The 25,036-nt window shown below is 40.1% G+C and overlaps 1 protein-coding gene and 1 long non-coding RNA gene across 2 annotated transcripts; one reads left to right on the top strand and one right to left on the bottom strand.

The window, feature by feature from the left end:
- LOC116058227 (tumor necrosis factor receptor superfamily member 14-like) lies at window positions 1-23,119 on the top strand. The gene is made up of 11 exons (XM_036007913.1): window positions 1-93; window positions 15,516-15,647; window positions 18,593-18,686; window positions 18,840-18,962; window positions 19,124-19,279; window positions 20,438-20,528; window positions 20,631-20,803; window positions 20,916-20,947; window positions 21,056-21,103; window positions 21,196-21,269; window positions 22,598-23,119. Exons 2-10 carry the CDS (start codon window positions 15,609-15,611, stop codon window positions 21,232-21,234), a joined length of 795 nt encoding a protein of 264 aa, XP_035863806.1. The 5' UTR covers window positions 1-93; window positions 15,516-15,608; the 3' UTR covers window positions 21,235-21,269; window positions 22,598-23,119.
- On the bottom strand, window positions 10,997-12,073 carry LOC116058275. The gene is made up of 3 exons (XR_004898947.1): window positions 11,802-12,073; window positions 11,568-11,669; window positions 10,997-11,012 (listed from the first exon to the last, which is right to left on the bottom strand). It is a non-coding gene; the product is annotated as an uncharacterized LOC116058275 (long non-coding RNA).
- Window positions 23,120-25,036: the final 1,917 nt, after the last annotated feature.

Here is a 25,036-nt window from a genome sequence, read left to right as displayed (position 1 = left end):
CTTACAGCATTGATGTATTTATGGACGACATATTTAAAGACAACAACGAAAAAATAATAAACGAGAACATATTGATCCACTAATGAAACACAGGTGAGTTGCGATATATTGTCTTTTAAGATGGTAACATGCTACATTACTTCTGATGCCAGTTGTTGTTATGGTTACTGCTAGATATGTTCTGGAGAGCTCTTAGTACCTTATTGTCCCACTAGAGCACTGCGCTCCCAGAACTCAGAGCTACTTGTGGTTCCTAGAGTCTCTAAAAGTAGAGTGGGAGCCAGAGCCTTCAGCTACCAGGCTCCTCTCCTGTGGAACCAGCTCCCATCTTGGGTTCGGGGGCTGACACCGTCGCCACATTTAAGAATAAACTGAAAACCATCATCTTTGATAAAGCTTATAGTTAGGGAGTGAGGAGTTGCAGCATAGTAGAGTAGAGTAGAGGGAGGCAGGAAGTACAAGCCCGTTCCGGCAGGGGAGAGTACGAGCCCGGTCCAGGGCCCCTCTCTTTAGCCTGCCTCTCTTAGTTATGCTATTATAACTCTAGACTGCTGTGGGAAGCTCCTTCCAAGGACACAATGAGCCGCTCCCTCTTCTCTCTTTTCACTTGTCTCCTTTTGTGTGCATCTTAGTCCCAGAAATGCCTGTTACTAACCTAGCTCTGGGGAGTTTTCTCCCCGGAGTCCCTTTGCTTCTTCTTCACCCAGAACATCGCCTTGGAATTGGGTGGCACCTACACCGGGGTCCTGGGTGCAGCTGATGCTATGAACTTACTACACCCTGCTACGCTCTGCGATTCCCCACAGTGTCCGACTGCGTCCTGCCGCGTCCAACCGCGTCCACCCAGGCTGCTGTGCCACACTACACCCCGTAACGCCCTGCTGTACCCTACTATGACATGAACTACTACGACTACCATTGTGATCACTGTTCCACTATCTTTATTATGACTATTATTGCCACCATTCATCACACCGCCAACTGGTGCCGTCAGACACCGCCTACCAAGAGTCTGGGTCTGTCCGAGGTTTCTTCCTAACAAAAAAGGGAGTTTTTCCTTGCCACTGTCGCAATAGCTACTGCTAATGCTTGCTCTTGAGGCAACCACTGTAATAGTTGGGGCTTCGTAAACTACAGAGTTTGGTCTAGACCTACTCTATCTGTAAAGTGTCTCGAGATAACTCTTGTTATGATTTGATACTATAAATAAAATTGAATTGAATTGAATTGAATTGATTATCGGCCAGTCTACCAAAAGTTAAAGTGAAAGTAGAAGTCCTTTAGGAGCGGTCTAGTCTCTTTATATTAAATGGAAAGATACACCTGGAACAAAAAACAGCAGAATGAATCCGCTTCTACTGAAGAAATCTTGAATTAATAAACATTACGTCGAAATGTAGTCCGTATGGTAGGTTACATAAATAAGGTGATGTCCTTATGGGGCGGGGGGCGCACATCTAAACCCGCCGTACTGTAATGAAGGTAACGTATTGTTTAATAAGTCTATATGGCTGGATCCTAGGTCAGTGGGATTAATTGTTGTCAAATTGTTACAGGAATAGTCAGTGTCAGGGGAGGGAATATATTTGAAACAGCCGTGTCTAGGGTTTGGCATCGTTTTGATTTTAACAATTCTGATTCCAATTCCGATTCATCCTTTCGATTCCGGTTCTCATCGATTCTGGATTCCGATTCTTTGAGGGGTGGAGTTGGAACGGGTCACATGCCTGTTTTCACAAATAAGAGGAAAGTTTTATTTTGAATCAATGGTGGATTGCAGTTTTACAGCTTTTTCAACATAAAATAAAGCCAGACTAGAGCGCTGCTTACTGGGCTCCAAGGCTGCAACACAACAAGCGCCTGGTCGCTATGGAAACCAAAACTTGCGCATGTTAAATTGGGAAGCAATGATCGGATTTGAAACCAAATCCTCCAAACGATTCCAATAAAGAAACGATTCCAATGGAATCGTAATTTTTGAATCGATTCCAAGTAGGAATCGGTTCTCGATGCCCAATCCTGCTGCTGTTGGAGCTGACCCTGACTTTGAAAGTAGAAAGAGCGTTAACGTTTTTGTACAGTTCACAACTGCAACCTTTCCAGTCTCTTCCACCATCGACAGAATAACCAGTGTAGGGTTTATTATATTGCCTCAGGTTTGACTATACATTACATGGGCCTTCAATCCTTTTTTTTCCAGATAAGAGCAATATTCATTAATAATTAATAATAATTCATTAATAAGTACATAACAACTTGGCCTTGTGGGAATTATTAAAGTCGTTAAAGGGCATATATCATTAAGCTGAGAGAACAAATGGAAAAAACTGAAGCACTAAAATAATCACATGGAGCACATGAATTACTAATGTGATGGTATATTTTATCAAATCATTTTGTCTGTAAAATATAGAGGGAAGATGGTTGCTTAAATGCCGATGCCTTGACAAGCTATGTACATATTTTGAGATTTTTGTTACGGAATGCTATATTTAATATATATTTTGAGAATAAGGAAGGCAAATTCTCTTTAATAATAATAACCAATCGCGAGTCAATCATGATGTTTCACCCTGTTTCAATAGCATCAAATAACTAATAAAAACCAAATTTATCAGGGAAATTACAATAACAAACATCAGCATGATCAGAACTATAATTAAAGAAACAATATTTGTGAAAAATGTACCTTTTGGCCCATGTTCCATCCATTGACATGGAGGGGGTGGGGGTTATGACCTGTACTGTAGCCAGCCACCAGGGGGAGAACGAGATATTATGGCTTCATTTCGTCTACACATCAACCCCTGATATAAAGAGGTAACAATGTCAATAAGATTTATAGGTTTTCTTAAATTACTCTGTTTCTTCTGTAGGCTGGAGGATAATTCAGGATAAGTTTCCCCTCACCTGTAATGAAAAACATAAATACTTATCGGCATCTTAATAAGGTCACAGAGCTCTGTATGCAAAATATGCAAATAAAGTATATAATATAAGCCACACAAGTTCACTTAGTGTCATGTCAGCATATCTCTGGTGATGACACTATAAAGACTTAGTTAGTGATCCAGGTTCAACACTAATACATCGTAACCAGTGTTGGGCAAGTTACTTCCAAAATGTAATACATTATAGATTACTAGTTACTGTCATTTGAGAGTAATTAGTTATATTACAATATTACTGTCTCTGAATTGTAATGCGTTACACTACTTTTGCATTACTTTTGAGTTACTTTCACCAAAATAACAGGGGATGTTTGATTTGGCAGCTAGCTTGTGAATTTCACCACCGGATCAATAAAGTCTCGTCTTTATCCACTTTAATACATCATAGATTATTCATATTTTGTATAATTAATATAAATATGCAAAGTAACTAAAGCTATAAAAAATAGATAAGTAAAACGTATAATAGGCAAAAGGAGGAGAAAATGAAAATACTCAATTAAAAGTACGGCATTGTGGTAAAATGTTTGTTTATAGCACTTGAATAAGAAATTCATGTTGTTTAGGTTAAAACACTCTAAAGGAAATGTTCAATTATAGTGTGATTAAAACTCACTATTTACATTATTTACAGTACTTGATTTACAGCTGATTTGTGAAAAGGTAGCCTACACAACCTTATTTAACAGTAATTTAGTTTTACTGCGAACCGTCACAGGAAGTGCTTTTATTTTGAAGTAGGCTACACGGAAGTTATCTGTTGTGTAGCTACTCTTGCTAGCTTACTGAGATGCAACATGTCCGTCAGGTTCAAGTTGTTCACTTTCTTGTTTGTAAAACTGCAACATATTGAACAGTAAATGGTCACAGTAAAAGACAAGCGTTTTTGGTCGTCATTCAAAGCCATTCCACTACAGGCAGAGTTACTCTCCACGGCTGATAAAATGCAATGATATTTACATGTAGCAAGCCTCAACATTAATTCCCGACATGTTTATATCTGTCAGCCGCTGACGTACCGTCACCTGTTGGGACATACATGCTGTCCGTACCGTCTCTGGTTCTGACCACGGGAACAGAAACAGGACAGCTCACTTCAACGCAGCGTAATAACTCCTGGAAATAATATCCATCTCGCAAATGTATCTGTCTCTGCAGTCATCTCAACCATCGAATACAGCGACAGGAAAATAATACAGTTTTTTTTTTTTATTCCTGTGAAGAAATGTGTCGCGGTGTTGGTGAATTCTTAACAAAACAATGCACCACTAAATGTTGCGTTAAAATGCGTTGTAACTCGCGTTACTGAGATTGTAACGAGTATAATATTACCGAAATGTAATTAGTAATGCGTTATATTACTGCGTTACAGCAAAAAGGAATACATTACTGTAATTGCGTTACTTTTGTAACGCGTTACTCCCAACACTGCTGAAACCTGGTAGAGGAATACCGAGTATTCGTCCATCATTGAACTTTGTCCTGCAGACTGTAGCTTCATCAGGACACCGAGGCTGTCAGGCCGTGATGGTGGTCTGGCAGTGATTTTTAGAAATAGCTTTAACTATCTGTTTGTTAGCACCGAGACTGTCCCCTTATTTTAACTCAATATTACTCGGAAAAAAGGAAAATCACGCATTCTGCTCTTGCTACTAACGATATGGACCTCACGGCCCATCTGACCATATCCTGTCTGATTTTACTGAGTTTTTATCTTGAGTTATAAAGTTGGACATAGTTTTAATTATTAGTGATTTTCATGTTGATGATGCTTCTAAGGCCGCATCTGAATTTCTTGATATTACTGAGCTTTTTAACTTTATACAACATGTTTCTGGACCCACACATTTAATTAATTTTATATAAGAAGGGGACAATGCAAATTAATAAAACACATGATTATACACTACATGTGTTAAAAATGCCAGAATTGGCCAACAGGCTGTTTTTTTTCTGTAGTCCCCTGGCCTGGACGTTAAAAAGGCTTTTTAAAATAAGAAAAAACAAAGGATAACACAAGCAGAACTTGGCACAAATAGTTTTAGTCCATGACATGTATATGTATTGACCATCCATTGTTTTATCTGATTTGTAAAAGATCAATACGGGTTTAGTTATCTAATATGGTGTGGGACTATTTTCCACTCGCTTGACCCTCTAATGGACCAAGTCACACAGTTCTCTCTTTAACCGCCGATAAATAAACACAGTGACATTTTTAGAACATCAGTTGGATCTTTGCAGTCTAGGCTCTTCATTTATTGGATAGCTGTGAAGGAATGTCTCTGTCAAAGTTGTTATGTGGTGCCTTGCAGCATCTCCATGTAATTATACATACAGACTTTATTGATCTTCTCTGGCGGTCACAGAGAGTTGGACCTGAACACTGTTAAGACACTGGACTCCAAGTATGAACTTGTTCATGTGTGTCTCTTTTCTCACCTTGGCTGCTGACATCAGAGACCACCGAGGCTCCTCACTTCTCTTCTGGTCAGCTGCTCAACTCTTCACTCTCAAGTATGGTCTGCTCACAAACACAGAAACTGTTGCTGCTTGTGTGAAAATGTTGCACTACTGAACTAAAATATAGAAACAAAAACCTAAAGCAGTACTGAACTATAAAATATAATTAAGTCTATTAAAATGTATGTAACTTGTGAATAAATGGTAATCTTGCTTGTCAACTTCCGGGGAAGTAATGAATTGTTCAGTTCTTACCTACACAGTTTGGTTTAAAAGCATATTTAAAATGGCTAAATACCCTGTGTAGTCCACTTTGCAGGAAACTACTAGGAGATCAGAACCATCTCTTAGAGAACAACAAAGCTGCCAACTTGGATTTGGACCATCTTGTTTCAGTCACATCGTCAGCTCCCATGTAGTCTCACATACACCACAGATGCATTCTGGGATAGGAGAAAAAAACACTCTGGTTTGTTTGCATTTCTTTAAACCAATCACAATGGTCTTGGGCGGCGCTAAGCTCCAGACACAGCGACGTTGGTTCTGCAAAATAATCTCGAGAAGGAACGCCACATAAAATATTAAATGAAATTAACTGTTCACACAATACAGTAACATGAGTTATTTAAATTAGCTTGTTACATGGTTAAACAAGCTAAGTGTCAAGTGTCACGCATTGAGCGTGACAGTCACTCATTTCGGTCTTTTGTCACGCACTCCCGCCACACATTGTATTTCTCACGCGGAAAAACTATTTATAATATATTTTATATGCCTCATCGCCCACAGCGCCGCTCTCACTATGGAGCTGGCAGGAATCAAGCACCTCTCCCCTGGAGTTCTTAGTTGAGCCTGCCACTTATCAGCCAATCAAAAAAAAGAAAGGGGCTACACAATAGCCAATCAGAAAATAGCACTATTGTATCTGGGTAAGATTTAACGCAACAACCAATGAAAAACAAAGCATAGAGCAGAGTACAGCCACTTCCCTAAACTTTGTGTCATTCAGAGACCAGAGTCTCAAACGGGGCTCTGAGTCTGTCAGACGGTCTGAGATCTACCGTATCAGCAGAGCAATCACGTAATGCACAGCAGGCTATGGTGCAGGTAGATTATTTTCTGAAGTATAGTGACTATTATAACTTTATTTTTCTCAAAATATCACGACTCCTCCAAATCTCAGAGAACACAGATATATTTTGAATGTACACAGAGTTTTGAACATGAGTAGAAATCTTGCTCAAACTTAACAATATTACAGTCCAGGGGTTTATTAATAAATGAAAATGAATTCATGTATCATTGAGGTGAATAATTGTCATATGCACATTTAAGGAGGTTACTTCCTCAACAAAAGAAGCAAAGGAGAAGGGAAGAGTAAATGATGCCTCTAGGCCAGTGGTTCCCAACCTTTTTTCCTTGGCGCCCCCCCTACTTATGTCTAAGAAAAGCTGAGCCCCCCCTCCGAAGCTGAAGTTGAGGTAACTTTCCCTTACTTTCTTTTTTGATACAGAGGAGTTATCAGCACTTTCACGTTTCTCCGCCATGTTTCGTTCATAAAATAGTGATGCCTTGGCGGCAGGAAAAACGAGGATGATAGCAGCTAGCAGCTGACCTGATGACAGCAAGGGTCCCAGGTCAAGAGGTCCCGGAGGTCTGGCCTACTAAGTAGCCTGCCTACAAGTTTAAGTGACAACAAAAATATATAGTTTTTATACAGACTTTTGTATACATTATATATTCTAGTGTATTATCATAATTTCTTTAACATGTGCAAATATTTTTTTTTTTTTACCTCAACCTCAAACCAGATAAAGACTCGCGCCCCCCCTGTGATCTTTGCCGCCCCCCTTAGGGGTCCCCGGACCCCAGGTTGGGAACCACTGCTCTAGGCTACATGTGTGCTGACTCAGATATAATTAGAAAAGTCGATCAACAGGAGAAGAAATAGCAATACAGAATGCCTGAGAGCCTTACTGCTAAATATTCCATTATGTTTTTATGTTTGGATTGTAATCTATGTTTCCCTTTACATAAAGATATTTCCAGCATAAATTGATTCAGAAAAAGGTAGATATAGGTGCATACAAATTCACCAGAATGCAGGAAATGAAGTGTTTAATGCTCAAAATTTTCTGGGGGAGGACCTCCAGACCCCCCCATCATAAGTCACCATGTGGATAGAATGTCACTCTTGCCTGTCTTCAAAACTTGAAAGCCCTGTAGACTAGTTGGTGAACATATACGGTATTTATACAGAGAAAGCTCAGAAAGACTTTTTTTTGTACACAAACACCAAATAAGAATGAAACAATTATACACTGTACCGTTTGAGAGAAACAGGTAAAAGAGCAAAGATACCAAAATGTCCAGGTAAGATGTCTGAGGTTACATACACAGCTGTTAAAAAAAACATGAAAAACACTATATCTTTACTATAGTAAAACTGTGGTGTGATGAAGAAAACTTGCCACATGATGCTGGAGAGAGGCAGGATTAGTCACACTATTCTTTGTTACTGTTATGCACCTTTAATTTTTTTCCAGTAATTCCATAAATTACTAGAGACAAAATACTATATTGAAGCAAACTGCTGATTTTCATTCCTTCTTATTTACCTTACATAAAAATTGCCATACTGTAAAATCTATATCTTTTCTTTAAAGAAACTATTGAGTAGTGTGAAGTCACTCAAATTGTTCAAACTGTAAAGATGAGAAAGTTTGTAATTTCTGTATTGGTGTTTGATGCTAGTGTTTCTACTCTCAGTGTGTGAGTGACAGTGTGTGTTATCTCAGTGAGGCTTGTTCATAGTGTTTGGCTGCACTGAGTCTGTTTTGAGACGTGTGTGAAGAGTCAGGTGACTGTTGGTAGTGCAGACTGTAGTTAGAGTTTTGCACATGTGGCTTCAGTTGTGACCACTGTCGTTTAGCAAATTGGGAAACCACACCTTTTCACAGTTAGGGCTTTTGGGGAAAACAGCAGGCAATGTATATCACTATATTATTAAGTTGGTTTGCCAACCGCCAATAAACCATTCATGTATTAAGAGCAATAAACCATGAAGAAAAAGAAGACGTAAAGGAGCGCTTTATTTTGAAAATATAGGGACCGGAAGTAGAACAGAATGCAGGAGCTTGTCGTTAACTTGAGTGGGACAGCAACATCAGGTAAGGTTAAGTCAGTATTTTTCATTCGATGTTTTCTTTAAAGGTGCTAACCTTACCGCATTTCACATAAACCAATGTTGATGCCAGTTGTTGTTGTTGTTGTTGTTGTAGCTACCTCTGAAACGTTTCAGTGGCCCAGAAATGTTCTGGATTAACGTTACCTAACATTGAAGTTAAAGTGAAAGGAAAACGTTAGTCTTTCCTAAAGTTCAGCTTCTCTTAAAGGGGTGATAGAATGATTATAAGGTATTTCACACTGTTCCTTAAGGTCTCCTAATAGGGTATGTAACGTTGGTTGGGCTGAAAATTGCCCGAATGCTATTTTATGGGCCCTTAACTACCCTGTGAATATCCACAGCTAACGATTTTTGGTTCCCCGTTCTGGGAACGTTCGTTTTTGGTTGCGGGAACGTTCCCTGAAGGTTAGGTTTAGTTAGGTGTTGGTTAGGTTTTGGTTGAAATGGAAAGTCGGTTTAACGTTCTGGGAACGTTAGTTTTTGGTAACGAATTACGTGGGAGCCAGTGGGAGCTGAGCTCCCATAGAGAGAGGATGAGCTCCCATGAAAGCAGTGAAATCATACAGTCTCTAAAAATCATCATTATTTAAATCACAAATAAAGCACTTTTCCCCAAACACACGGAGCTCTGAACAGCTTCAGGTTTATAATAGAGGCGCTCTGCTGTCGACATGCTGCAGCAGATGTGTCCCGTTTGTGCTTCGTGTATTTCTGCAGTAGTTTTGGTTTTCCACCTCCGATGTAGAGCAGCTTACAGCCACTTCCCTAAACTTTGTGTCATTCAGAGACCAGAGTCTCAAACGGGGCTCTGAGTCTGTCAGGAGGTCTGAGATCTACCGTATCAGCAGAGCAATCACGTAATGCACAGCAGGCTATGGTGCAGGTAGATTATTTTCTGAAATAATGTGACTTTATTCTTGTAATAGCTATTATCACTTTATTTTTCTCAAAATATCAAGACTCCTCCAAATCTCAGAGAACACAGATGAGATATATTTTAAATGTGCACAAAGTTTTGAACATGAGCAGTAACACATCTGAAATAGGCCTATTACAGCCCAGGGCTTTATTAATCCATTAAAATGAATTCATGTATCATTGAGGTGAATAATTGTCATATGCACATTTAAGGAGGTTACTTCCTCAACAAAAGAAGCAAAAGAGGAGGGAGGAGTAAATGATGCCTCTAGAGGCTACATGTGTGCTGACTCAGATATAATTAGAAAAGTCGATCTACAGGAGAATAAATAGCAATACAGAATGCCTGAGAGCCTTATTGTAATATATTCCATTATGTTTTTATATTTGGATTGTAATCTATGTTTCCCTTTACATAAAGATATTTCCAGCATACATTGATTCAGAAAAAGGTAAATAGGTGCATAAAAATTCACCAGAATGCAGGAAATGAAATGTTTAATGCTCAGAATTTGCTGCTCATAGACTAGTTTTTTTATTATTATTATTTATTTATTTTTTTAAAGAGACCCCCACAAAGATGAACATTCAACTTTAACAACCATGCTACCAAAAATTAAAAACTTTATATAATAATCAGAATCAGTTTTATTGGCCATATAGACACTACTGTACAATAGAGACAACAATATACATATAGGCACATAAAACATACAAAAAATACAATTATACAAATAACACATAATATCAATACAAGTACACATGGAGTAAAGTAATAGTGTAAATGTAGTGTGCAAGATGCATACTGGAATGATAAAGTATGTAATGTGTAGGTGAATGGCCAAAGAGGGGATGACCCCACTTATCAGCAGTTCAGGATAGTGATGGCAGTGGGAAAGAAGCTGTTCTTGTGTCTGGTGGTTTTTGTGTGCAGGGATCTGTAGTCCCTGCCAGAGGGGACGAGGCAGGAGGATGGCAGCAGTGTAGAAGATGGCCAATAGCTCTTGTGGTAGGCCATGCTTCTGCAGTTGCCTTAGGAAGTACATCCTCTGCTGAGCCTTTTTAAGGATGGCGTTGATGTTGGACCCAGGTCCTGGGAAATGATGGAGCCCAGAAACTTGAATGAGTCCACCTTTGACACTGGGCTGTTGGATATTGTGAGAGGGGGGAGCACTGTGGGGTCCTCCATGTCTGCTGCAGTCAGCGCGGGGAAGTTTTTCTGGGAGGCCGCTAGAGTAGAAGTCAAAATGAAGCAAAGTTACAAGTCAAATTAAAACCTCTTATCAGCCAAGCTAAGAATAATACTGTTGTAAACAATACAATAACACCTGCCTGTTATAACTCTGCAGATTGTCAGGTCCTGGAAGGCCTTCTTTGTCTTTCTTACCCTGCAGGCTATACGGTTTTAGAACGTCATTGGTTGCCACTCGCAGTAGCATGCGATGGATGGCAGTACCTCTGGTCGAACCTCCAAGGGTTGTCATGAAAAGTTGCTGTAAAACATATAGAAATACAAATGATACATGTAGAACAAAGTGGAGAGCTTGTACAATCTCATTTAGTAAGAAAAGTCAGTTCAGTTATAATGATATTTGAATTTATGCAATTATATAGTGTTAATCTTAGGGCAGGACTATGGCCACTTAATTACCATTTTGTTGACCGAGACTCATGTTGAACTCATGCAGCTCGGTGACTGTCGAGCAGGGCGACAGCAACACGTCATCAACTGGAGCAGAGGGAGGTGACTGGGAGCTCCTTAAGAGCATGAGCAGCTCATCCATCTTCTCCTTAAATGCATCCATCCGCTGTGCCATGCGGGTAATGGTTGTCCTCATGGCTATGGAAAAATGAATGGTGTTAGTTTTAGTTGTAATACATTATATACTTGCATATGTGAACAACTTAAGTGAGTCTTCTTACCTCTCATTTCTGTCTCCTGTGTGATGAGTTCTGCTGTTTACAACAACAAAAAAGTAAAGTTATTCTCAAGTTCCTTGTCATGAAATTGTATTGAATTGGAAATGGAAAATTCAAAGCCACTGTACCTTCAACCGGGTCCCAAGATGAAGTGGCAGGCCGAGCTTGTGTTAAAATAGACCCATCCAGCTCTGGCCGACCGGCTGGTTTCCTGTGTGGTGTTGACTCCTCTAAATAGAAAGTAGATATGAATATTGGTCAGTTCATTTATGGTGGGTTTCTAGCACATGCCATTGCAAAAGATGAACCTATGCTGTTACATTAGACAATCGCTAAAAATAAATAAAAAAAACTTAGCCTACATGCAGGTGGTGGAGGCAGTGATGTCTGCTGACCTGAAAAAAGGCAGAAGAGACAAACACATCAGAACAGTCACATGATATGCACCAGGTTGAGTGTCAGTAGTTCCATGGTAGGAAATATGACTCTAGTTTCTTAAATGCATGTATAAATGTTAACTTCCGGACACACGCTCCGTCCTGGAATGCTTTCTTGCTTGTGGAACCGATTCATCTGAAATAAAAGACCATACAATTTGTACTGATTGCAAAAAGAATATTTGAATGTATGTAAACATTGTATGTGACAGGATTTCTCAGGATTTTTTCATCATTCAACATGATATTTTACAGACCCCAAATAACTCTAAGTCTGTGCAAAAAGTGGAGCTGCTGATGAGTTCTGGCACAGACATTTGTTACATGTGTGCGCCAACTCAGGTCATTATCAATATAAACTCCTAGATATTTAAAGGACACCTGCTTGATGTCATAACCATGGGTGGTCACATGGCTCTGATCTCCAGCTGATCTGGGGTCTACCAGCATTTCCACAGTTTTGCTTGTGTTAATATGAAGTTGGTGTGAAAAAAAACAAAGGAATTAGTGATACCACCTGATTAAAAAGGGATTTACATTTAACTGAACTAATTTCCTAAGTATGATATCTGGCTGGATTGAGTTAAAGGTAGCAACAAACAAAAGCAGTCTGGCATATGCAACAGGACTTTCAAGGTGCTTTAGAGTGAGGTGTATTATTGTTGATATGGCATCACTTGTACTACGATTTTTTGTGTAAGCAAATGGTATTTATTAGGGCCGGGACTTTAACGCGTTAATTAAGATTAATTAATTACGGGACTTTAACGCGTTAATTAATTACGCAAAAAATAAATAACATAATTTTAACCACACTTATTTTTGCACCGCGGAACGTTTTTCAATGAATGAGTTTCGACGGACCGATTATACTGGAGCACCAACTAGCGTTCTTGACTTCCAACAACCAACCACAGTGAACATGAACGAAGAAGCTGACGAGACCGCTTTGCTTGGCCCCGTGGATGGGAAATTTTGTTTTAAAAAACGAAAGGATGGAAGCGTCGACAAGAGCATGGTTGTGTGCAAGCTATGCAACAAGGAATTTGCGTATCACCGCAGCACATCGAGCCTCAAATATCACCTCAACGCAAAACACATAGGAGTTAGCGTGGACGTTAGCCCGACCGATTAAAATGCGATTAATTTCGATTAATTAATTACAAAGCCTCTAATTAATTAGATTAATTTTTTTAATCGAGTCCCGGCCCTAGTATTTATCTAACATTTGTTCCACATCTGTATGGAGTTTCTCTATCATAAGCCTCTCCATTGATTTAAAAACATTAGAGGTAATGGCCACCGGCCGATAATCATTGTTCTCCTGGGAACATGCCTTTTTGGGTACTGGAATAATAATAGATTTTGGTACTGTGTATGTGTCTATGGAGAGCTGGAATAGTTTATGCCAGGTTGGTGACAATTCTTCTGCAAAAGTTTTTAAAAGAAAAGCAGACAGGTTATCAGGTTGCTTTGGTTGTGTGTATGTTTATTAACACCTTAGTAACAGTGTGCGGTTCAATTATGATTCTGTCCAAGTTCCCATTAGAAATTACATTCTCTAACCCTAGAGCACATTCCCCGACATTGTCAGTATTAAAACGCATATAGAAATTATTCAGTTTGTTTGCCTTTGCAGTTTCATTGTGGGCAAACAGGGGCTTCCTTTTAGTGTCCATGCTGGTCATTGGTCTGATAGAGTCCCAAACTGTCTTTGTGTTGGATTCTGACAGATCTTGTTCTGTCTGCCTCTTGTTCTGCTGCCGAGCTGCTCTCATTTGCAGATAAAGGTCTTTTTGTGCAGCTCGGACTTCTGCTTTATTTCCAGATCTGATTCCTGTTGATGCATTCCCTAATGCCTTTTGTGATATAGGGTTTGTGATTAGGATATCGTTTAACAGTTCTCTGGGGTATAACAGAGTCAATACAGAAAGATATGTAGTCAGTGATTGATTCAGTGGCACTGTCAATGTCTGCATCCTTGAAAAAGATATCCCAGTCTGTGCACAGGAAGCATCCCTTCAGCTCCTCCATTTTGTCACTGGACCATACCTTCACAGACTGCACCTAAAAACTGAGCGTTATGTGGGAAGCAGCTGGATTGAGAGTTATTCAGGGGAGGTCTGCTCTGGCTGTGTAGGTGTCCTTGATATTGCCATAGCATTTATCGAGGATGGTATTGTTTCTAGTGTTACACTTAACATATTGATGAAAGCCAGGTAAAGTTTTATTCAGGCTGCAGTGGTTAAAATCGCCAAGTATCAGCATGGGAGCGTCAGGTTTGTCCTGTAGATGGCGATGGACACAGTCTGTGATTGCCTTAGCTGCTTAAGGATCGTGGGTTGCAGAGAAGCATGGGTGGTAGCGGTAGCTTGGTGGCTCCTTGGATGCGCTGTCTGAAGCCACCTCTCCTACCCCCTTTCCTGGCCTTCATGCCTCGACAGAGGCCCGGTCCATGATGTTGTCGTAGCTCCCCAGGCACATCGTGGAGCAGATCAGGTGACGGTAGCACTCCGCTGTCCTGCAGTCCCAGCACCTCGGACCGGCTGTACATTAGAAGCTGCTGCTGCTGATGGACCCGTCAGCAGAGCTCTGAACAACTTGGCCAGACAGGATTAGTCTCGCCAGTGCTAGTGGTTCCATTCTCTTCCAATTCACTTCGCACACACGCAGCATACAGTTCACAATACAAGTTATATCCAGCAAATTTGCACACTGAGTCCGCCGATACCAGATAAACTTAGCACAAAAAGTAAGGAAATTTGTGTTTGGTAGATTATTTATCTGTGGTAACAATGCTTTTTGGCAATAAATCTTATACTTTTGGAAAGCCTGTTTAGTTCCCTTTCAAATGCTGCCCCATTTGTAAGGAACATGAATTTGTAGGATGAGCAGCAGTGCTGAGTATGTGGGTTGCGCCCATGAAAAATTTGAAATTTGCCAGATCTTCTCTGCCAATGCCAAACAGCTTATTCTGCCATTGACTCCTTTGGTGTTTGGTGGATTGGATGATTGAAGTTTGAAGAAACAAGACATATTGGCAATAAACAATTTATTCATTTCACAAACAGGAGCCTCAGTAGCGTGTGGAAGAACCATACTGTGTGTCTGTGGGTGTGGTGGGGGCACGCCTATATCTTTCCACTCAGCTGACTGTGTGTGTGTGTGTGTGTGTGTGTGTGTGTGTGTGTGTGTGTGTGTGTGTGTGTGTGTGTGTGTGTGTGTGTGTCAGCTGAATTGCATTCTTTTCTTATCTGTCTTGTCTAATGAAACATTTTGTCGGATCGATGCATAAACTCCAGTAGTTCCCGATACCGATACCAGCATTTTAGGCAGAGGAAGAGGTCACAGTTTAACAGTTTAAACCCCTGGTTTAATTTGCAGTGACCAGTCAATAGACAGATCCCCAGTGAAGTGTAAAAGACCTAGAGAATACAACTGTGGTTATTTGTTTCAAGCTTCTCTGAAAACTTCTTCTCTCCTCACACCTTGGCTTCTCTGTGACATCACCCCCCCATTTGCAGTGAGGTGTAAAATCGAGATATGGCAGCAAAGTCCAACAACATCTCCAGCTGCATTAAGCAGGTCTCTGCTGTGTGTAGTGTAATCTCTACATGGTTGTCTTCTTCTTGTTTCCAGATGGTGTTCCTGTTTTGGATTTGACGTCTCTCTTCCTCCCAAATCTGAGTGAGATCCCTTCAGTCCATAGAAACTGAGATCCTGCCGTATACAATGATGTTAAGAAAACATCTGACAGTTGGATCATTGCTGGTAAAATAATCTTATTACAGCAAGCTTGTATTATAATTCATTTATCATATTGCTCCTCTCCAACATTTCTTTCTTTCTTTCTTTATAACCTCTTTGTTCTTTATAATTCTCTCTCTCTCTCTCTCTCTCTCTCTCTCTCTCTCTCTCTCTCTCTCTCTCTCTCTCTCTCTCACTCTCTCACACACACACACACACACACACACACACACACACACACACACACACACACACACACACACACACACACACACACACACAACACAAGTAAAGGAAGATAAGATAGACTTTATTAATCCCACACTGGGGAAATTCCTGTTCTACAGAATCTCAAAAGAAGAACAAAAAATGACACGCATCAGAATAACACAAATACACATTAAGTAGACATAGGAGGAAAAATATATACATACATACAAGTATAAGAAATGGAAAAATATATATTTACACAATAAACACCCTTATATAAACGGACAGTATATAAACACAGATATACAGATGATTAAGGTGCGGATTAATAGAAATTACATATTTATGACAAATATCAGTTGGAGGTAACACAGAGAGTAATAAATACATGAATATGCATAGTGCAGAATATTGTCCAGTGATGGCTCATATTGCAGAAACAGCTAGCAGTGCTACATTAGATGTTGTATTAAAGAGTCTGACTGCTGCTGGAATGAAGGACCTGCGGTAGCGCTCCTTCTTGCACTGAGGGTGCAGCAGTCTGCTGCTGAAGGAGCTGCTCAGGGAACTCAGTCTCATGTAGGGGGTGAGAGGTGTTGCCCATGATTGATGCCAGCCTGGCTAACATCCTCCTCTCACCCACCTCCTCTATGGTGTCCAGAGGACAGACCAGAACAGAGCTAGCCCTCTTCACCAGTCTGTTGAGCCTTTTCCTGTCCCTCTCTGTGCTCCCAGCTCCCCAGCAGGCTACTGCATAAAAGATTGCAGATGCAACCACAGAGTCCTAAAATGTTTTTAACCGAGTCCTGCACACACCAAAGGACCTCAGCCTCCTCAGCAGGTGGAGACGGCTTTGGCCCTTTTTGTATAGGACGTCTGTGTTTTTGGACCAGTCCAGTTTATTGGTGAGGTGAACACCCAGATATTTGTATGTCTCCACCATCTCGATGTCGCCTCCCTGGATGTTCAACGGTGTAGTACCAGGCGGCCTCCTGCGAAAGTCAACCACCATCTCCTTTGTCTTGCTGGCGTTGATGTGAAGGTGGTTTGACTCACACCAGTTGACAAAGTCCCAGATGACCTCCCGGTATTCCTGATCATTCTCCTCTGACACCCTCCCAACGATGGCAGTACCTCAGAGCACTTCTGCATGTGACAGCTGCTTGTGTTGTGCCTGAAGTCAGCTGTATACAGGAAGAAATACAAAAATAAACTGAACCGGCGGTGCGCGGTCACGGAAGGCTTGTATCATGTGGATGCGTAGACAGTGTTGTCGTCATTACTTAGAATTCCTCACAGACTCGTTAACATTACTGTAAACAGGAAACATCACTGTCTCTATCGCTGCAACAACAAAGTTTGAAATACTATGAAGGTAATAATAATAATAATAATAATAATATTAATACATTTTATTTGTAGAGCACTTTTCATTGACAAATCAATTCCAAAGTGCTACAGGAGAAAAACATTGTAAAAAGCATATAAGGAAATAAAGGCAAGGCAAGGCAGCTTTATTTGTATAGCACATTTCAGCAACAGGGCAATTCAAAGTGCTTTACATAAGAACGATTAAAAAAAAACAAAAAAAATGCAAAACAGATGATATATGACAATAAACGAAGAGCAGTTAAAAACAGTTAAACATTTAAAAGCAGATAAAATACGAGATTACTTTGTTTGACACCTATTCTGGCATGGAAAAGGTACTTTTATTTTAAAATATAGTTGTCACTATAACTCTTTGTTTCTATATTTGGAAAGGAAAAACTTCGCAAAACCCTTTTGGTTGAATTCACACTTTGTTGTAATTAGAGTTTGATTAGTGATCTCATGTCAACCAGTTGAAATTCACACTTTGTTGTAATTAGTGATCTTATTTCATTTCAACCTTAAACCATTTACTATTCATAAAAGGCTGGTTTCTTAGTAAAACCCACACAATGAAATCTGGAACCATAAAAGTAAAATAATACACAATAACAAAAACACTTCAATTCCTGTCCTCGTCTGCACAGTTTGGATGACTTTTGCGTTTTGGTCAGAAAAAAAAGAAACAATAAGACAAATTATAATATTATCATATTATTATACAGATGTACGAGAAAGCTTGCTAAAAAAGAAAGGTTTTTAGGCCCTTGTTGAAAGAGTCGGTGGTTTGTGGAGCTCTCAGGTGGTCTGGGAGGGAATTCCACAGGCAAGGAGCAGCTGAGCAGAAAGCCTGATCCCCCATGGTGCTGAGTTTGGTCCTGTGGGGGTGAAGAAGGACTTTGTTACCTGAGCAGAGGTTACGTGAGGAGGTTTGTGGTGTGAGTAGCTCTTTAAGTAGGGAGGGGCGTTACCATGGATGCACTGATGGGCGAGTAGGGAGATTTTGAACTCAATCCTGTATGAGACAGGAAGCCAGTGGAGTGAGTGAAGGATGGGTGTGATATGGTCGTACTTTCTTATCTTCATTAGGATCCTAGCTGCACTGTTTTGGATGTGTTGTAATTGTTGAAGGCTCTTGCTTGCGAAACACAAGAACTTCACTGCCCATGAGTTTGTGTAACAATAGGCGACTGTATTCTGCAACAACAAAGGAAAGTCCCTTCAACTCTTGCTTCATCTCTTTTCTTTTTCTCCACTGTTTTCCATGCTGCCTTCACGTGCAGTCGGAAATTTAGACAGATTTCTATCAGAGTTCATTTCAACAGCTTCTATCAATGAATTTGATTTGCAGTATGTGTTGTATGTTCTAACCAGGCTTCTCTTCACAGATACTTGTGTTCAGTGTCTTCAGAGGACATACCCTCACATGTCGTCCAACAGAGTATGAGAACGGGGATCTATGCTGTCCTAGGTGTCCTGCTGGTAAGATCTGATTGAATGTTCACTAGCACCACGGAGGGAAGACAAACACCTGCCCCCACACTGCCATGACACAGAGCTGCATTTACATTAGCAAAGTATCCCTTTTATTAGAAACATTATATGGCATGAACTTGTTGGTTTTCTTTTCAACAGGAAGTCGAGTTAGAAAACATTGCAAAGAGTCCGGTACTTCCTGTTTGAATTGTGATGAGGGAACATTCATGGATCAACCTACAGGACGTAGAGAATGTTTTCCCTGTGTACGCTGTGATTCAGGTAGACTTCTGTTTATGTTTCCTAATTATTAGTAGAAACTTATGAAACTAAAGATTGATTTTTGAGCATGTAGCTCTGTAGTAGATTAGACAAAATAAAAGTGAAGTATCTTCATATACAAGTAAAGTATCTTCATATGTAACATCTTTATGTGTTGACAGGTTCTGGTTTAAAGATAAAGACAGCATGTACGACTACATCAGATACAGTTTGTGAACCACTGGAGGGATTCTACTGTAAGGACTCTTCAGAAAAAGGCTGTGTGGAAGCACAGAAACACAGAAGCTGTCAACCAGGACAATATATCAGCCAAAATGGTTAGTTACTCATGCTGAATTTAGGATTATAGGTATAGTTCAAGTTAACACCAAACTTCAGTGAAAATGACTTCATGAACTTAAAGCAACACTAGAGAACTTTTCCTGCTTCAGTCCCCCTACAGGTTGAAAGCAGAATTGTCCCATTATGTCTCATTGGAACTACAGAGCAGCTACCTGATCTGGTAAATAGTGTAAAATAGTGTGTAATTAATTATTAAGCAGGTCGAGGTGGTGTATAAATATGAGTAAAGCATAAAAAATCACTCATTCGTGGCCGGGTTGGCTCAGTGGTGGAGCAGGCGCACATGTACTGAGAGGTTTGTGCCTCGACGCAGAGGTCCAGGGTTCGAGTCCGACCTGTGTTGATTTCCTGCATGTCTTCCCCCTCTCTCTCCCCTGTCTCACCTAGCTGTCCTGTCACAAAATTAAAGGTGGAAAAGCCCAAAAATAATCTTAAAAAAAAACAAAAAACATTCAATCCACAGAGAAATGCACACAGCCCGTATTCAGAAACTGTGCCTTTAAACCAGCAGTCAGGACTACCGTATGGTTGTGATGTCACAACTATTACTACTAGAGGCAAAGTCCCTCCCGTTCCAGTTTGTCAATTTAGAAGACAATTTTGCTTTCCACCAGAATGGAAGGGACCTCGCCTCTCTATCGAAAGAAAGTGCTGTTACAGTCATTCCCCGGCTGCAATAAATGCAGGTATATTCAGACAGACCGTATTATATTGATCTTCCTCCAGTTGTTTGCTGATCACCTATCACATGACTGACACTCTGTACTCAGATTCCTTTGTCAACATCTGAACCGCCTCATGACAACTTAGCAAACTCCATCAGCTGATGAAGGCCATGAGATGTGTGGTGGGACCTTTTTTTTCATGTTCAGTAATGAAGCAGGCCCAACCGTAGAATAGTATTTGTGCAACTGTGAAGCAGGCCTTCAGGGGAATGAGTTGTTTTTACTGAAACATAAAAGCTTGTGAAAGATTATATTTTGGGACTTGAAACAAAGAAATGTCTGAGAATGTATTTTAAACTGTCTGCTTCAAAAATCTCAACAATCAAATACTGTTTTTTTTAATCCACTGAAGAGAAATCAGACAGTAATTTGTCTATATCAATCAATCTATATAATTTGTATTTGTAGGAACAGCATTAAGGGACACTGAGTGCTCTGACTGCAGAGATGGAACATTTTCAGATGGGACATTATTGACATCATGTCAGCCACACACACAGTAAGTACAGCTTCAGATCAGACATGGACACACCTGAACTCTTCCAACAGCAGCATGGTTCCCTACACATGTTCCTGTCAAAATGTCCCTCTATCATTCCAGATGTCAATCATTGAATCTTCAGCTGATAAAACCAGGAACTGCTTCAACGGATGCTGAATGTGGAGAACAAAGTTCAGGAGCTGTGATCGGCGTTGTTGTGGTTGTGATATGTTTATTGATCGGACTCACAATAGCTCTATTTTTATGGCGTCTCAAAAAGATGAAATACACAGGTATAATTGCCATTTAAACAATTAAAACATTTATGTTTTTAAAACATAATATAATTGTCAGATCATTATGTTGTTGATTGAGGTGTTTTTCATTGGTAATGTTTTATTACAGGAGAAAAAAGTAATGCAGACAATCAACAACAGGTATGTTCTTTACTGTTATTACTCAGTCCATGTTACTGTATGTACAGTAGAACGTAGAAATGATTTTAGTAAATTAGTAGTAATTAAATGATATCACTCTTTTATCAGTACTTCAAAAAGAATAAAAATCCACATGAAGAAGAAGAACAGCTGCAGGTAAGACAGTAGTGAATTCTTCATTTAAATGTTCATGTCTTTACAAATGTATAATATGTTTCTGTTTAAACTCAATTTATTTCTCTCCTCAGGGTGTGGCTGTGACAAATGAACACAGAGACAGTTCATAGGACACTGCAGAGGAAAGTTCCAGGTTCAATGAAATCCAGTCGGATGCTGGCACATTGTAAGTTGTACAGACATTAATCAGTCCAAGGTGAATTTTGGGCACTGTACTCCAAAGTGAACACCTGCTGGTCTGCAGCCTGCATCACTATCTTACAGAGATGTTACTGGACAGAGACTAGTCAGTCTGGAGTAACAGCTTGGAGCAAGTCACAGACTAAGTATGTAACGGCTCCAGGCTCTTCACTCATAACTTCTGCTCCATCTCTCTCACCTGTACATTTTGCTGCTTGTACAGTGAGCTCTCCTTGTGTGGAACACCTTAAAGGCCAACATCTTCCCATCCCTGTCATTACAAGCCACAGATCACACAGACATCATGTGTCTGAAGGCAGGTATCATCAGAGATCAAACACCTGGCCCCTGCCCCCGCGGCCTCTTGCCTCTACTGAAGCCACTCCTGACCAAGCTTCTGGTAGGACGGCTCTGCTCAACGCTCGCTCCCTTACCAACAAGACATTTCTTCTCAAAGATGTATTTTTTTTAATGAAAATTTAGATTTTCGGATCCTTACTGAAACCTGGCAGAGGAATACGGAGTATTCGTCCATCATTGAACTTTGTCCTGCAGACTGTAGCTTCATCAGGACACCGAGGCTGTCAGGCCGTGATGGTGGTCTGGCAGTGATTTTTAGAAATAGCTTTAATTATCAGTTGGTTAGCACTGACACTGTCCCCTCATTTGAAGTCAATATTACTCGGAAAAAAGGAAAATCCTGCATTCTGCTCTTCATACTAACCTCACGGCCCATCTGACCCTAACCTGTCTGATTTTACTGAGTTTTTATCTTGAGTTATAAAGTTGGACATAGTTTTAATTATTAGTGATTTTCATGTTGATGATGCTTCTAAGGCTGCATCTGAATTTCTTTATTACTGAGCTTTTTAACTTTATACAACTTGTTTCTGGACATTTAATTAATTTGAATTAAGAAGGGGACAATGCAAATTAATAAAACACATGATTATACAGTACATGGGTTAAAAATGCCAGAATTGGCCAACAGGCTATTTTCAAGTTATTTTTTTTCTGTAGTCCCCTGGCCTGGACGTTAAAAAGGCTTTTTTTAATAACAAAAAAAACAAAGGATAACACAAGCAGAACTTGGCACAACTAGTTTTGACAAATATGTATATGTATTGACCATCCATTGTTTTATCTGATTTGTAAAAGATCAATACGTGTTTAGTTATCTAATATGGTGTGGGACTATTTTCCACTCTCTTGACCCTCTAATGGACCAAGTCACACAGTTCTCTCCTCAGGGTTTAACCGCCGATAAATGAACACAGCGACATTTTTAGAACACCAGTTGGATCCTGGCACGTTGTCTTTGCAGTCTACAGAAATTAATCTTCCAGTGCAGGAAATTTAGCCTGAACTGCCCCAAAGTAAACACCTGCTGGTCTAAGAGAGATGATGCTGGACGGAGACAAAAGTCCGCCTGGAATAACAGCTTGGAGCACGGACTTAGTATGTGACGGCTCAAGGCTCTTCATTTATTGGATAGCTGTGAAGGAATGTCTGTTGTTATGTGGTGCCTTGCAGCATCTTCATGTAATTATACATACAGACTTTATTGATCTTCTCTGGCGCTCACAGAGAGTTGGACCTGAACACTGTTAAGACACTGGACTCCAAGTATGAACTTGTTCATGTGTGTCTCTTTTCTCACCTTGGCTGCTGACATCAGAGACCACAGAGGCTCCTCACTTCTCTTCTGGTCAGCTGCTCAACTCTTCATTCTCAAGTATGGTCTGCTCACAAAGTAGCCAGACACAGAAACTTTTGCTGCTTGTGTGAAAATGTTGCACTACTGAACTAAAATATAGAAACAAACTGAAAGCATTACTGAACTATACAATACGGATAAAGCACTTTTGCCGAGTATGAGTATTATACGAGTAATACGAGTCAATATCTGTGCTCGGATTGAATAAAAATCCTCATTGGGTAGCTGACTGTGTCTGCGTTCTGTGATAGGCTAGTCGTCACAGCGCCCCTCCCCTACACACATACAGATTTATTGTGTTGCTGTGTGTGTCCCGCTCTGCTCACTCACACAGAACAGCTCTCTCTCTCTCTGTCTCTCCCTCAGTCACTCAGGTTCGAGGGTCTTTTTCATTAACGTTTAGGGTTTCTTCAGCTTCAGGTTTGTTTTTTACCTCGGTTTGTAGTACTTACTTATTAACCAGTAGAGTTCTGGTAAACGTGGGGTTTGTTCAGACGTGGTGCTTGGTAGAATACGACTCGCGTTGCGTCTCTGCCTGTCGGAGATTTTTTTTCTTTTTTAAACCGTCAGCTGGCTCTAAACAGATCTGAAAAACAGCGTCGGACTATTTGATCCGTAGAACACAGTCCCCCCCGCCCCCCTCTCTCTCTCTCTCTCTCTCTCTCTCTCTCTCTCTCTCTCTGTCTCTCTGTTACACACACACACACACACACACACACATACATACCTGGTGTGGAAATAAAAAAAATAAAAAAGAACCAAAAAAAAAAATCACACTGATCATAAAAAAAATTAAAAGTTAAAAAAAGAAAGTAAGTATGTGGGTATGAAAACTCTTGTTCATTACATTTTACTTCATAATTGCAACCGCATGTGTTGTATTCATTGTTGTAAACTTGTTTGTTATCGTGATCAAAACCATTGATCTGAAGCTCAATGCTGATGCTGTCATGTAAATAGTTTTCTAATCAGCAATAAATATAACAATTTCTGATCAACCCATATCAATTGCATGCTTAAAATAACATATCGGTTAAAGCCCCGCCCATTTCAAGACAAACCGACCACTTCCGGGTTACATCCCGCCCACTTCCGGGTTAGTCCCGCTCAGTCCGAGTACAAATACAGATACAGATAATTCATATGGTTAACAGATACAGATAATGCTGTACTCGCTCATCCCTAATGGAGAGGGGTTAGTTTTGTATTAGTCCATATACATTGTTTTTAGTAAAATACTTTATATTATCTTCTTCCTGATATTATTGGGTGGTGCCCAACAAGAGGTGATTTAATTCAAATGAAATCAAATCATTCAATATGATTTGATTATTCATTTGATGATAGCCATTTTAATGCTTTGACCGCAACATTATTGGTGCTTTTTGGTCGACGGACTTAACCTAGACTTTATTTGTCATAAGCGCAAACAGTTGGACCAGAGGATGAATACACTGTAAGCGAAGCAAAGCACTGGATAGTGTGCATTATGTATTAACAAACCAGCTGGGTCCAGGTGCAGGACTACAGCAGTACATGGTAGAGAGAGGTAGAGAACATGCTGAACGCTGCCAGTTGCTAAGATATTTATGAGGCAATACTGTATCTTGATTAGGCAAAAGAAATGCCTTGATGGTTGAAACATGCCCTCATTTAACCCCTGGGAGCTTGTAATATTAGGCATTTTGACTTTTTTTCCTTCAGCTTCTTGTGAGCGCAATATGTAGTCTGTTTCCTCTGATGACCTATGAGAAATCAGACCACACAGTTAACACACTGCATTTACTGGAAGAGACTTCCCAGAGGACTCATTGTAAAATTGAGATTTACTTACTAAGGCAGGGCTCTAGAGTGCGACCAATTTGGACCAAAATTTGTAAGGGTGCGACTAAGATTTTTCCTAGGTCGCACCGGTGCACCTAACGTCCTCGCACCCGCTGCCTCTCCACGAATGAAGCGACGTCGTTTATATTGATATGGTTTAATGTTGCGTTACGTGACCAATTCCTTCTGTA

Source organism: Sander lucioperca, chromosome 12 (genome assembly GCF_008315115.2).
Source record: "Sander lucioperca isolate FBNREF2018 chromosome 12, SLUC_FBN_1.2, whole genome shotgun sequence".
In the NCBI taxonomy this organism is placed as follows: Eukaryota; Metazoa; Chordata; class Actinopteri; order Perciformes; family Percidae; genus Sander; species Sander lucioperca.
This window is presented reverse-complemented; position numbering and strand designations above follow the sequence as displayed.